This window comes from Panthera pardus, unplaced genomic scaffold (genome assembly GCF_024362965.1).
Source record: "Panthera pardus isolate Hobbes unplaced genomic scaffold, ASM2436296v1 HiC_scaffold_13, whole genome shotgun sequence".
Classification (NCBI taxonomy): Eukaryota; Metazoa; Chordata; class Mammalia; order Carnivora; family Felidae; genus Panthera; species Panthera pardus.
The window spans coordinates 113601229-113615651 of NW_026526688.1; the positions used below are offsets into that span (position 1 = coordinate 113601229).

The window sequence follows — 14423 nt, forward strand, 5'->3', positions numbered from 1 at the left end:
ATAAAAATATACATTTTCTTGCCCTACAGTGTCTATGGATCAGTAGATTAACACTTTCATTTTTTTATTTTTTGAGAGAGAGAGAGAGAGAGAGAGAGAGAGAGAGAGAGAGCAGGAGAGGTGCAGAGGGAGACAGAGAGAGAATCTTAAATAGATTCCATACCCAGTGTGGAGCCTGAGGTGGGGCTCCATCCCACGACTCCAGGATCATGACCTGAGCTAAAATCAAAGAGTCGGATGCTTAACTGAATGAGCCATCCAGGCACACCTGGATGGAAACTTTTTAAAGTAATAACACTAATAGCACCAATAAGAGGTAAAATTTATATTGCACTTAATATTAGGCATTGCAATGCTTTACACATATCATCCCATTTACTCACTGCAAAAGAGTAAGTATTACTATATGCATTTTGTAGGTGGGAAAACTGAGGCACAGAGAAGTGTAAGTAATTTATCCACAGTCACACAACTATTCAATGGCAGAGGTGGGTTATGAACCAGGCAGTCTGGCCTTAGAATCTGTACTTGTAACCATGATCTGAATCAATGCTACCAACATGTTCTATCCACACAACATTACAACAAAATGTCGATTTGGTAAATTCACTGAAAAGTTGCTTTTGATAGAATTAGCAATTAAATCAGCAAATTTTGGGGGAAATCTATTAAGTGGGGTCATTATCTTGTTATTTAAGGTTTGAAAAAAAGTTCCTCTCCTCCCTCCAAATGAAACAAAACAAAAACAAAGCAACAAACAAAACTGACTCTGCAGACAGGAATGGGATTATGAAGGAACTGTATTATCTAGATTATTGGATTCATACCCGTCGTAAACCCCTTGCTTAACCAGGCTTGTGTAAATGGGATCAGTTCCTTGATCTGTCTGAAAGGGAATTTTTCAGCCTGTCACTGAGAGCCAAATCCTACTTTTCTGCTCTTCTGCTCCTAAAGATATTTATAATTTGTTTGTGATTTATTGAAATTTGCCTGGCTGTGGGAGAACTGCATCTTTTAAATTCACTTCACTGCCTACTCCATTCTATTTGGGAAACTTTGTCTTCTTAAAAGATGTTTCTCTGAGAGCATATTCTCATCTGAAGTTTATGAAATAGCATGTTCAGTACAACACACAATTTATTCTCCCATTTTCTTTATTAAGGTACACAGCGGGTGGTTGTGGGTGTGCAATGATGGCCACAGATCCCCTCATACATTTACTTCTGTTGGAGAACTGTGGTGGTGAACTTTGGTTAAAATTGAGGTTTTAGGAACCTAATTAACCTTAAAAATTAGTGGTGCTAAAAGATATTTTCTAACCAAGTGAAATATTTTTCTGTCATGTAATTAATATCTAACACCAGCATAACATGATTATTCCAGCTATTTATTTTGGTCAGAGAATCTTTCTAAGTACACATAAGACATCAAACTTTTGAGTATGTATTAGTTCACCTCCATCTCATATATCCTCTACTGATCAGCCTCTTAGAGGCCAATAGGAGCAGATTATGCATTTTCTAAAAAAAAAAATTAACACTTCTACCTACTTAGAAAGCTCTTTTCTTCTATCTTCTTAATTTTTTCTCTTTATTTTGTTTTTCTCCTGGTCACCTTCTTTCTCACTTCAACTTCCTGCCATGTCTCTTTGTCAGAAGTCTGTTTATTTCTTTTCTTCAGGGGCCTGGAGATTGGTAACAGTAGTGCTAGCAGTAATGTCGAGTCCTGGGTCATGGTCCTGGCTAGGCTAACGTTAGTCGGGAGGAGAGATGAGAGCAGCTGTACAATTTGACTTGTTTATTATTTTTGAGTTGCACCAATGGGACACATCAAAGAAATAGAACATACTTTACTCAGTTTTATATGCTTCAATAGAGGGCATCCTAATTTTACATGTCATGGGAAAAGGCATATATCTCCAATTCTTTCCCAGTGGGCATGTCAGTAAAACAGAAATACACAAATATTTGACTGACAGAGATTGTTATTACAGGGCCTGCTTGAGTTATAGGGCAATATGGTGGTTATAACAGTGCTTATGATGCTGTAGCAGATGAAGACTGATTTTTTGAGGGGCCTGAGATTCTATAAGCATCCTATTGTTGTTGTAATAAATTACCAGAAACTCAGGGTATTGAACAATACAAACGTATTAATTATAGTTGTGGTGGTTAGAAGTTCTAAAATCAAGGGGTTAGTAGGCTGCATTTTCTGGAGGCTCTAGGGGAGAATTCGATCCTTGACTTTTTCAGCTTCTAGGGACAGTCCATATTCTTTTGCTTCCATCTTCAAAGCTAGTATTCATATCACCCTGGCCTGTACTTCTGCAATCACATCTCCTCTCACTATGAGACTTTGTCTCTCTCTTATTAGGACACTTGTGGCTACACTGGAGTCACCTCTTATAAGAACCCTTGTGCTTAAACTCTGTCTCTCTTTTATAAGGACACTTGTGGGTTACACTGTAGTTACACTGGGGCTACACATGGTAGAAGAAAATCTCCCCAAGATTCTTAACCTGATCACATCTGCAAATCCAGACATTCCTCATTTACAGATTTTGGGGAATAGAATGTGGACATCTTTAGGGGTCCATTAATCTTTCAATCACATACCTATTGTGCAACCAGCTGCTTACTTTTTCTTACTACTGATATCAGTCTTAGGTAAATTGGAGTCAGATGGACTGTACCATTTTTAGTGCTATTTTTACTTTTTTGAATCTTTTTCCACATAGGAACCAAAACAACACCTCTGCTCTGATGAATTTACAGAACAATATGGGTTTAGATCACTGGAGCTTTCTTGATCTATGTATTCTCTGATATCGATGCAGACAATCTTCTGGGTTTTGAAATATTAAGGGCTAATGACTGGTACATTTCTGGGGTATTGTGCCCACCAAAGAAATAAAGCAAAACTAATCCTCTGGCTAAAGATCCCAAATCCACAAAATACCAACTTGATTACCTGTCTACTGAGATCTAACAGTTCCGAGAGCTTGGGAGAATTGTTAATGTACCTCCTCATGGCCAAATTCCATAAAGCATGATATAAGAATACTTCATCATCTGAATTATGTGACCTACCGACAACATTGGTCAACACAGAAAATGGCCTTTCTACTGAAATTTCAAAAGAGTGGTGCCTTACTCTAAAGAAAGTTCTTCATTCTCTGTCTCCATACTTTCATTAGAGAAACTGGCATAGAGAATGTGAGGGGGAAGATGAGCAATGAGGAAGGTGAGATAACAGACACCAGGTGGTGATTGGTAACGCATATTATTTCCACCCTAAGGACAATAGAAAGTATTGAAGGAATTGAGGTAGGGGCAAGGCAGAAATCAAGGGTTATTTAGTGGTATTTTGGCTTGGGGACACTGGATGGATGGCAGCTCCATTTATTGAAATGGAAAACAAAGAAAAATGTAGGGTTCATAGGGTTCGGAGGTAGGATGCACATTAAGTTGAATTGCTTGTGAGACATCCAAGTGGAATTAGCAAACATGCAGTTAGCTTTATGGGTCTGAGGCTTGGGAGAGAGGTTTGGGCTTGCAAATATAGTTATTACTTTTCAGTTTATGGATGGTAATTGAGAGCACTATTGGAGATTGTGTACAGAGTTAGAAGATGGTATAAGATAAAGACCTAAGAAGCACCAACATTTAGAGAACAGGCAGAAGGATATGCCTGCAAAGGAGACTAAGGAATGGTTTAGAGAAGTAACTGGAAAATCAGAAAGACTTGACATGTTAAACAAATTTGTACCTATTCCTTGGGTGTCATTACTTGGAAACACGTTTCATCACGACTACGTGTAACTTGAAAATTGTTTCCTTACATATAAAATGGGGCCAATAATTCCTTACTGGCATCAGAGGGTTATGAGTTTCAAATGAAAAAATTTACTTAAAAAAATTTTGTAAAGTGTTACTCCAGTGGTTCTCAAACTTAAGTGTGTAACAAAATCACTAGGAGGGCTCCTTACAAGACAGATTTATGTTTCTGATTCATTAATAGAAGTAGTTTCTGGGTTAGTAGATGCAGGGAGGGGTCCCTGAATTTGGAATTTTCATAAACTCTCAGTTGAAGATGTTGCCCATGTGGGACCACCCTTTGAGAACTACTCTGTAATACGAATGTAAGGAATTATGTTTTGATTTTACAGCACAATTCACTGTTTTCCTCCTATTTTGTGTCTGTTGCATCCCCTACTTTTTTCATTCCTGTATCTGCCATCAAATGATGTTGAAACATCTTTACCCTGCATTCTACCTTGGCAACATTCTTTACATTTGTGAAAGATTAGCTCAGTGCAGTATTTCCTTGGTTTTTACATTAATGAGCATCGATCTGATATCAGCTTGATTAAGAAGGATAAGAAAAATATATGGTATTTCCCATGGGGAGGAGGAGATAAGGGACTTTGTGGAGTAAAAGGTGAGATTTCCCCCCCCCCCCCCAAAGTCAATTAGATGTAAAATGCTACTTATTACCTACTTTCAAAAATCCCATTAGAGAACTTGTAATTTGATCCAGAGGGAGGAGAGTCAGGTAAGAGGAAAAATTGACCTCATTCTTCAGTCCTTTCCTAAATCCTGAGAACTGTATGTACTTCCACGCTCCCTCTTACAATCCCACAAAACGGGGAATCAGGAAAACGCATTAGCACCCTAGTACAGACTAGGAGCACCGAGCGGGGAGGAGACCCGGCCCCATCAAGACAGAAGGAAACTGGGGGAGGGGAGAGAAAACTTCCCCCTGTCGGAGACAGCAGCGTGGCCGTGGGAAGAGAAGGGAAGTGGGGACATTTACCTCAGTCAGACACTCCGCCTCTGGGCATGTAGGAAAGCGAGGGAGGCGGGGGAAAGGTTGCACAGGAGCGAACTCGCAATAGCTCCGGCCACTGCTTTTGAGCGAGGATCTGGATGGAGAGCTAGAGCTTTCTGCTTCACTTCTTCCCTCCTGGAGGCCATTTCTCCTTATTTAACAGGGATAAAGACGGGGCGCTGGGCCGAGTCAGGATAAGCCAAAGTTGCCGCCTTCCCCACGTAGACCCCGCTCCGGCCCCTGGCCCAGGCGGGAGATGCGGCCTTAGGGGACGCTGAAGTTACTCCGTGGAGGGGGAGGGGTCGCCAGGCTCCCCTCCAATCACGGTGGCCGCTTCCGCTATTTGCATGTGTTATGCTAATACAGACCTCCCGCTCAGCTCCCTCCGAGCTCTCCGCCCCCTTGGAGGGTCTCCGGCGGAGCCCGCCGGCTGGGCGAAGGTGAATACATTATGCTAATGAGGCGGGCTTCTGCCCGGGCTTTGGAAGGGGGCGCAATGCTGCGGGAGCCCGGGGCTGGAGGCCGGGCGCCGGGAGGGGGTCGGGGGAGGGACGTCGTGCTCGGAGCGCGCGCGCACACACGCACACACTCACATACGAGCATCCCGAAGGGTATATAAGGCTCGCACCCGCGAGGCTGCGGAGATACTTCGTGCAGCCGCGACTTCAGCCTCGCCCCTCGAATTTGCTCCTTGGGTTATTTCGTTTTCCTGTCTCCTTTCCCCCTTAGCCACCCCTTTTGCGCTGCGCTCTCGCGGTTTCTCTCAGCCTTTCTGCCTGGAACTGAATGTAGGTAGGAAACAGGTCGGCGTGCGGAAAAACACTGAATAGGCAGAAATAAGGCAAACTAACAGAGACGCAACAGGTCGGGTGCTCGGTGGCGAGGGCGAGCGGCGGCCCCTCGCTGTGCCTCTCGCGCAGTCCCCTTGGAGCCTGGGCGGGCGCTGTCGAGGACCCTTTCTGAGGTGTTCGTCCTCTGAGGGGCTAGGAGGGCCATCCGGGTGGGTTTCATTCCGGTTTTAACCTTTTTTGCCACCAGTCCCCAGACTGAGGGTGCTTTTCACTCCCAGCTGGGGGGAGAGAAGAGAGCGGAGAGGATGGTCCACGACCGCTGGTCTCGGCGCTGAGGAAAGCGGAGCTCCATCTCCGTGCCCCGACTCGATCTCCGCCAACTAGTTGTGCAGCCACCCAGACTGAACTTTTGGAGGAATCGTCCTTTTTCTTTCCTTTCAAGATTCTTGGAAGTGGTAGAGAGTGGGAGGCGAAGCCGAGGCAGCTGATCCCTCCACGATGCTGGTGAAGAAGCATGCGGGGAAAGGTGGGGGCCGGGAGCCAGGCTCCGAGGACCCGAGGCAGCGTTGTGCCTGGACCGTGCCGCCGTGCACTTCCCTGGCGGCCCTTCTCTCAGTGGTGGCCCTGATGTCTTGTCTGTACCTTGGGGTGAAAACCAACGACCTCCAGGCGAGGATCGCTGCTCTCGAATCCGCAAAAGGGGACCCTTCCATCCATCTGCTCCCTGATCGCCTGGATCAGCTCAAAGCAGTGGTGCAAGAGAAAGTGGAGCAACTTCTGGCTCAGGTGTGAAAGGCTGGGGTATTTTGCACGTGGATAATGTCTTGCACAGGCGTGATTCTGTGTACACGATCAGCCTGTACCCTTACTGTATGCATACTTGGTGTGGCTGGGTGTGCATATGCTAGGCGACCATTTATGCTCACTGTAGCCTATTATTTGTATATGCACATCCTTTGGTATCACACTCTCTGTCTCTATCATCTTCCCTCACTCTTAATGTTTGCATGCTAAACGTATATGGAGGACTGAAAGAGGGAAGGGTGGCCAGAAAGGCAGCGTGGCATTTTATCTCTTTTTAGTTTTCTAGAGTGACATACTAATCTTCTCCAATTTTTGGAGAATATTCCTTGCAAAGCTAACATCTGTTAGGTCCTTCATATATTATAAGAAGGTTCGTGCCATAGGTGTTATTAATACACAAATGGTAATCACTCTTAAAAATGAAATAAACCTATATGTGATTTTAAATTGATCATTTCACACGTTAGATGTTTTCATATTTAATGTTTGAAAAGAAAAAAAATGTAGCTTATTTTTTTTTATAAAGGATGCAGTGGCAGGGGTGTTTATGCATGCAGCGCCATTGCAGTTGCGAGTTGGAAGGAATCTAGGTTACGTTTATCAAACCAGGGGTGGCATTACACTAGAGTTAGGGGGTTTTCTGGAACTTGCTCTAACGACAGAGAGGCTGTGTGGCAGTAGTTGCAGCATGGCGTGATAAACAGTTGACCTTCATGTACACAATATTGGGTGTTTCAAAACCCATAGGTTACCTAAAACTCCAGCATGGTAAAGCCAGGTTTTGGCATTGACTGCATGTGCTTGAGCTGAGGGAGAAAGTGGAGGGTGGTGGTAATTGAAGAATGGAGAAAGATGTTGTACAAGTCCAGCAGTCTTGACACGGTGTCAGAAGTCATTTCTTTTTTTAGGGCTTGGGTACTGTTACCTTTTGACTAAAGTCCAAGTACATATGTAAATGTTAGTTATGCAGGCTATCAAATGCTGGTAAATCAAGCATATGGCCAGAGAGTTCCTAAAGAATCTGTTTCTCTACAATGCTACTGATGACAATACCTCTTCTTTTCCTACAGAGATCCTATGAACATATGGCTAAAATAAGAATCGCAAGAGAAGCACCTTCAGAGTGCAACTGCCCAGCAGGTAAAATGGAACTTATTTTTTAACAAGGTTTCCTCCATAGCAGAGTATTTTTAAAACAAAAGTCCTGTATCTGTCAAGTCTACCTGTAATAATAGTAAAGAAAGAATGCAGGCCCAACTTACTTTAATAAAATCAACATGTCTCAGTCAAAAGAATGGCAAATAAAGCCCCAAATATTATTTTAAGCAGCATACCAAGGCCTGTTAGGGGAAAACAAAGGAGATAAAGATAATCACCAAGAAAAATACAAGCAAGATGGCATACAAAGACTAAGTTTTTAGATTCACAGATTTGAAAAATATTCTTCCTTTTTATTCAGTTTTAATGTCTGTGGTGAAAAGGACTGCAGAACATGTTAGATTCTGAATTCCCTGGTGGCTCATACTGCATTAGTACAGATCTCCATTTGTTCCCTTTGACATACGGTTATGTTAGTAAATTACCCTAACCTCCTCACCTGCTTTTATTCTTTTCTATCAAAAAGGTTCTCTCTCCTATCCTACAGCTAATGATGACGACTGAAAGAAAATAAAATTCTTTATCTTGAGCTTCTTATTATGAACTATTGCATTCTTGATGACTTCTCAGAAAAGGCTGTTCTGTCTTTTCATTTTTCTGTGTAGCTTTAGGGAACTGTTTTAATGACAGCATATTAATAGAAGGATGGAGAAGAGAGACATCAGTGAATAGAAACTCCTATGTAATCATTAAATCTTCATTCACAGATCTCTGAGGCTTGGTAGTCAGTCATCTATGGGTCTAACAGTTTGGGAGGCATTGGAATTTGTCTACTGGAAAACCTCTAGCGGATTCAGCTGATATAAGCCATGAAAAGCTCCCATAAGTTTTGAGATTTTTATTTCAGATAAATGTTGTTAATGCATTTACAAGCGTTTTCTTTTTTTTCATCATCACTATAGAAAAATGAGTCTGTTACCTTTTCTTTAATTTTCAGGAACATGATACTTTAGATGATACTGATATTCAGAAAGGCTAGTTCCTGTGTTTTTTCATATTCTGGATTTTTTTTTTTCTCACGAGAGCGTGTTTTGACACAACTAAACCGGGCACCATGGTTAGAAGTTTCAAATGTTAGCTCCTGGTTGTACATCATGAAAATTTTACCATTTATGTTCTGCTGCATTGTTGACCATAACCCAGCTGGTTTGTTTGTTTGTTTCAATTGAGAAGATATACACATTAGATAACAAGAAAACAAAGAGTTAATGTTTGACATTGGAGATTTCATTCTTGGTTTTTTTCAGTTGGGAAAGACCTCAGAAGTCAGAAATTCAAGGAAGGCACTTTTCTAGTGCAGGAATTAACTTCCAACAACCTCATCAGCCTGTAGGGATTATTTAAATTCCCAAGACAGTTGGTACAGGACTTCACTGATCATACCACTTAGACTCTGCATTTTCTGTATGTAGTATTCTTGTTAGCTGTGTGAAAAACAAACCTGTTTAATTAATAGGATTCTTAGTGAACTTGGTAAAATTTAGAAAAGCGACAACCGCAGCACTGAGTTGTTTTTTGTAGTTAAATCTGCTTCTTGATGTTTGATGCAAGTTAGTTATTGAGGTCTAATTTGTAATCTGGAGGAAAGTCATTACATTTAGAGGGCGCCTTATATTATCTTGGAACATCGTTTTGAAACGTTTTCTTCTTAACATATTAACTTCATAATAAATGGTGATTTTACCCTAAGAACACACAAATAAATGATGAATTGGTGACTTCCTTGGCCTTTTGTTGGTTCTCACTAATGGCTGCTTTACTTTCTTGCCACCACTAGAGCTCCACATTACATCAGTTTTCACCAGATGTAATGAAGAGGTAGACATTTGAAGGTGTACAATCTAAGACACAGAATCAAACATGTTTCTTGCTGACAAATCACTATTATAGAAATGCTATAGTATTTTTTTAGTTTGCGGAATAATCAGACATCATCAAAATAAAGGCATTATTTTGAACATAGTATCCTGGGAGGAAACAAGTTATTTTGAATTATGGCTAGTGAGGTATTGTCTTAGGGAATGAATGGCCTGGCCCGGAGGATTAGAAAGGAGATATGGAGCTTCCCACCTGGTTTGGCTTTAACCCTGGTTTGCGGTGACTAAGAGTTGTCACCCAGACATCTGTTTGTAGGGCAGAGTGAGACAAGTCTGTGACCTCAGCTCAGTTCCTGTGGACACATGCCCACCCCTTGAAGTTGACACTCTTGTTGACAGTTTCCGTCACAGAGCCAAGGACTGATAGCAAAGGGCCAATGCCCTGTTGTTTGTGTTCGCTTTAATTGCTTTTGATAGAACTCAGTCCCAGTGAAGTTTATCCAGGTAGGCTACAAGGAAGTCGTAGAATTTATAAATTTTTTGTTTTTTTTTTAACACAGGAAAGAACTTTTGTGGAAAAGGGATGGGAAAGACTATTATTGAATGGTTTGTAATTGTAGGGGAAGCACTCTTATTTAATCTTCCCAACAACCTTGGGAGTTAAGTGCTACTAATCTCATATTTACAGATGAAGAAACTGGACACAGAGAAGGTGACTGACTTAGCATAGTAAAGGCAGGGTCACGATTCATGCCCACATCTGACAAAATCAAAAGCACAAAGTCTAATAAACAATAGAAAAGGAATATAGGTTTTGGGCTGGACAGGACTGGAATCCTGGGTCTACTACTAAGTAACTGTGGGACCTTCTCTATATTCCAGGTTCCTCATCCACAAAAAAGTGTCATATACTAACTATCTTCCTCAGAAGTTGATAATTTGCATAAAGTGTGGCATTTTAGTGGTTATTCATTAGATAATAGTTATTATTCTTTTTAATATATTATGCACTACTTAACTCTAACCTGGTCCATGGGGACGCATGATATAGGTGGGAAAACTTAGCCCTGGAGATGTATATAACTTGTCCAAAACCCAAAGGCTAGTTAATGGCAGGCTTTGGATTAGAATACTGTGGTTAGTTAAGCAAATATATCTGCAGATCATTCATGCAGATAATCAAAATGAGTCAGTATCTCTTAGTACTATATCAATGGAGATTGGTTCTTTATAGATATTTATATTAGTCTAATAAATTGTTTTTACCAAATTTGAAGGAAAAACTTTTGACCTTGTAGGTAAACCATGATTGAAGTGGTTAGAATTTGGGATTAAAAGAGTATGAGGATATGTCTTTACAGTTTTGATAACACATGTTTTCTAAAAGAAGTGCTTTAACTGTCTGACTCATTTTCACACTTATTTTTTTTAAATGTTTATTTATTTTTGAGACAGAGAGAGAGAGAGAGGGAGGGAGGGAGTGTGTGAGCAGGGCTAGAGGAGGGGCAGAGAAGGGAGAGACAGAACTCGAAGAGGGCTCCAGACTCCGCACTGTCAGCACAGATCCTGACTCGGGGCTCAAACTCAGGAATTGTGAGATCGTGACCTGAGCTGAAGTCAGACACGTAACCGACTGAGCCACCCAGGCGCCCCTCATTTTTACACTTATTTTTTAACAGTTTTATTGAAGCATAATTTATAATACTTACCCATTTTAAGTGTATGAATTAAAAAAAGTTAAATAAATTTATAGAGTTGGGCAACCATCACCATAATCTAATTTTAAGTCACCTTTGTTGCTTCCCGAAAATTTACATTTACTTTTTTCATGTGCTTGGAGAAATTCTAGTTTTTGAATATTTGCTTTAAAGAAACCCCATAATAAAATGAAAAAGCCATGCAAATTGAAGCTCTGCTTAGCACAATATTTGCTTTAGTAGTAGCTGAACCATAGACGTTCAGCTGACATCCCGTGGCTTGGCTTCGGTAAAACTTGACCCTCATAGGAGTGAATAAATTGGCTGTTTGCTATGGCTGTAGAATCCTGTTTTGGGTTTTGTTCTTGGAGCCCTGCATCAAGTGTGTATAAACCAGGCATATTTATAGGAGGGTTTCTGTGTTCCAACTGGTAAAGAACACTGGGAGCCAGACAGCCAACCAAAAAATATTTAGATCAGAAATGTTTCTGTACCCTACTCATCAGTAGTGTTGTTTTCCCAGGATATTAGTTACAAGAACCTCTAAGCTGTAATGGATAGAGAATGTGAATGGGCAATAAAGAATCCAGAGTTATAATCCTGGCTTTGTTATTAACATGTTGTACAATCTTGGACAAGTCATTTCCCAAAAGAATGACTTTTATAGGCTCTATTTTCATATCCTTAAAATAAGGAGTATTGGACTAGAATGATTTTGAAGGGCATTTGTTGCTTCTCTAGGTTTAAAGAGCCTGCTGTGTGCCAAATATCATGCTAGCTACTGGGAATATGCTGATGAACAAGGCAAACTTGGTATCTGCCCTCATGGAGCTTACATTTCAATGAGAATGACAGACATTTATTTAAAAATAGCATAAATTTGGGGCACCTGGGTGACTCAGTCGGTTAAGCAACTGACTTCGGCTTGGGTCATGATCTCACCGTTCGTGGGTTCCAGCCCTGCATGGGGCTCTGTGCTGACGGCTCGGAGCCTGGAGCCTGCTTCAGATTCTGTATCTCCCTCTCTCTCTGCCCGTCCCCTGCTTGTGCTCTGTGTCTCTCTGTCTGTCTCACAAAAATAAATAAAATGTAAAAATCGCATAAATTTAGTCATGACAAGTGCGACCTCGAAAAAGAACTGTGTGCTTTGGAGTACATGACCACAATTTCTTTCATATTGTAAATACTAGGACTTTATTGTTCTTTTCTCTGGGGGTGGAGGGTAGAGAAATGCACAGTAGGAGAAATCATAATATGAGAAAATCTGTGTTTTGATTACAAATAAAAGTGCTAGCAATGTATAAAAAGCTGCTTTGCATAACCTCACCTGGCTTTGGCATTCCAAGAATTTATGGTCAGATAAATGTATATTGATACCTGATTTACCTATATTGATACCCAACTGAAACAAAAAAGCGGCTTTAATATATAAGGTTTGTGATAAATCGGATGGTGATTTATTCTTCTACATTTCTCCTGAACACAGTGAGATTTGGGCTGGATAAGAGTCCAAACTTCCTGTCTGGTGGTACTAAACAGTGTCCTTGCACTTGTCTCCTCTACATTCATTGATAATGATGAAATGGAGTGCAGCTACTCATCAGCTTGGAGAGTTTAGCTGGAGATAATAAAGATATACTATATAACTTTCAATGTTCCTATACACCCTGCAAGTCTATGAAAATTACTGTATACAAAAAAAAAAAAAAAAAAAGAATAAATGTAGGCAAATAAAAGTACCTCTGATTCATGTATGTGAGTAATACAGCCTCTGGTGATAGGCTTTGTGATATCTTCTCAATTTTTGGTAGAAATACATGTTACTGTAGCTTTAAGGTTGTGCACCCTTTTCCATCATATGGGAAGACCTTTATATTACCTTGCTAACATAAATTTACTTTATCATATAAGGCGTGTATTTCCTACCAACATGGTTTTTCACTTATGCTGTACGTTTTTCCTAACCCGCTGCACAATGAATGGATGGAGTGCATTGAGTAAGGGCATAATATGTGTAGATTTTCAATTATGTAAGGTAAAGAACAGTCAGAAATGGTTTGCAGAAAGAAAGCAAATTAAAATGCTATAAATGTTATTTAAATGAGAATAGCAGGCTTTCCTCTCCTTTCCTAAGGCCAGACAATACAATGTGACACCCAAGCACCTCAAAGCATTCGTGTTACATGGTTTCAGTCCTAATGAGCACAGCAGTTTGGGTGTAACACTTAGTTGGTCCAGTAATGACAGCTGGCAAAATGCCCTGTCACCCAAAGGACCAGGGACAAATTGCCTCTTGAAGCAGTGTTCTTGTTTCTTAGCTTCTCTTCTGCGTTTCTTGTCTAAAAATTATTAAGAAGTTATTTCTTCAAGTCTTCTTTTCTCTTTCTTACCTGGGTAATTCTGTTTTTCTATGAACTGGGAATTATTTAAGAAAAGGGTATCCGTTCTGCATAGGGGTTAATTCTTTCTGGCTCACTTGATAAACGTACAGATACAAGTAGCCTTGCAGGGCCATAATAACCTCTTGCGCTTATGATTGGTTTCTAACTGTGCAAAATCAACTACATGACGTTTACAAAACCACTATTTGAATGTCAAAATTAGCTCTAGGAATGGAGAAGGAAGGCATCCTCTCTAGATGAAATTAGGTAAATGGAGAGCTGGTGGTGGGGAAACATGCCAGAACGAGGACTGTTTTACAGTCCAGGGGGGCCATTTCCTGCTTCAGGGGGAACCACACTAGACACTCATCAAAATGACATCAATCTTTGTTATCTTGAGTGGAAACCATCCAAAACCTATTATGAAAAAGTGTTTTTATTCCATCCTACCACTTTATAAACATTACTTGGTGATTTGATGGAAGCTGAGAATGTGAAAACAATGCATGGGTTAGTCTGGGCTACAGGCTGTAGCCAATATGTGACTGCTCAACACAGAAGCATCCCCACCCTCCGTGGCTTGCCAGTATGGGTGAAGATCCATGCCGTGAATATCCACTCATGATATTTAATACTTTTTTTCCCAATGTGTGTTAACAATGACTATGGTATACCTGCATATTGAATGCTTAGCTATGTATAGTTATTGTTTCATTTGGGATGTGTTCAGCACTCTTGCAGTTAAAAAATATTTTAAAACTGACCTTTAAGAAGGAGGGATGCAGAAGACTGGGAAGCAGAAGGATATGGAATTACTCACAAATTAAAATCGACCACTTTTCACCGGTATCATATATTCTTTCAAATGACTACTCTGTGAGTCTCTTAGGTATAGGATTCCTTAAAGAAATGCCACCAGATGGCAGACACCTTCCCTCTGTGACC

The 14423-nt window shown here is 40.7% G+C and overlaps 1 protein-coding gene across 1 annotated transcript in view; it reads left to right on the forward strand.

Moving 5' to 3' along the window:
* Positions 1–5390: 5390 nt before the first annotated feature.
* COL25A1 (collagen type XXV alpha 1 chain) overlaps positions 5391–14423 on the forward strand; it is a 472824-nt gene continuing 463791 nt past the window's right edge. Inside the window, exons 1-2 of the mRNA XM_019417196.2 lie at positions 5391–6407; positions 7496–7565. Coding sequence (XP_019272741.1) covers positions 6120–6407; positions 7496–7565 — 358 coding nt within the window. The 5' untranslated portion in view covers positions 5391–6119. The remainder of the gene's footprint in view (positions 6408–7495; positions 7566–14423) is intronic.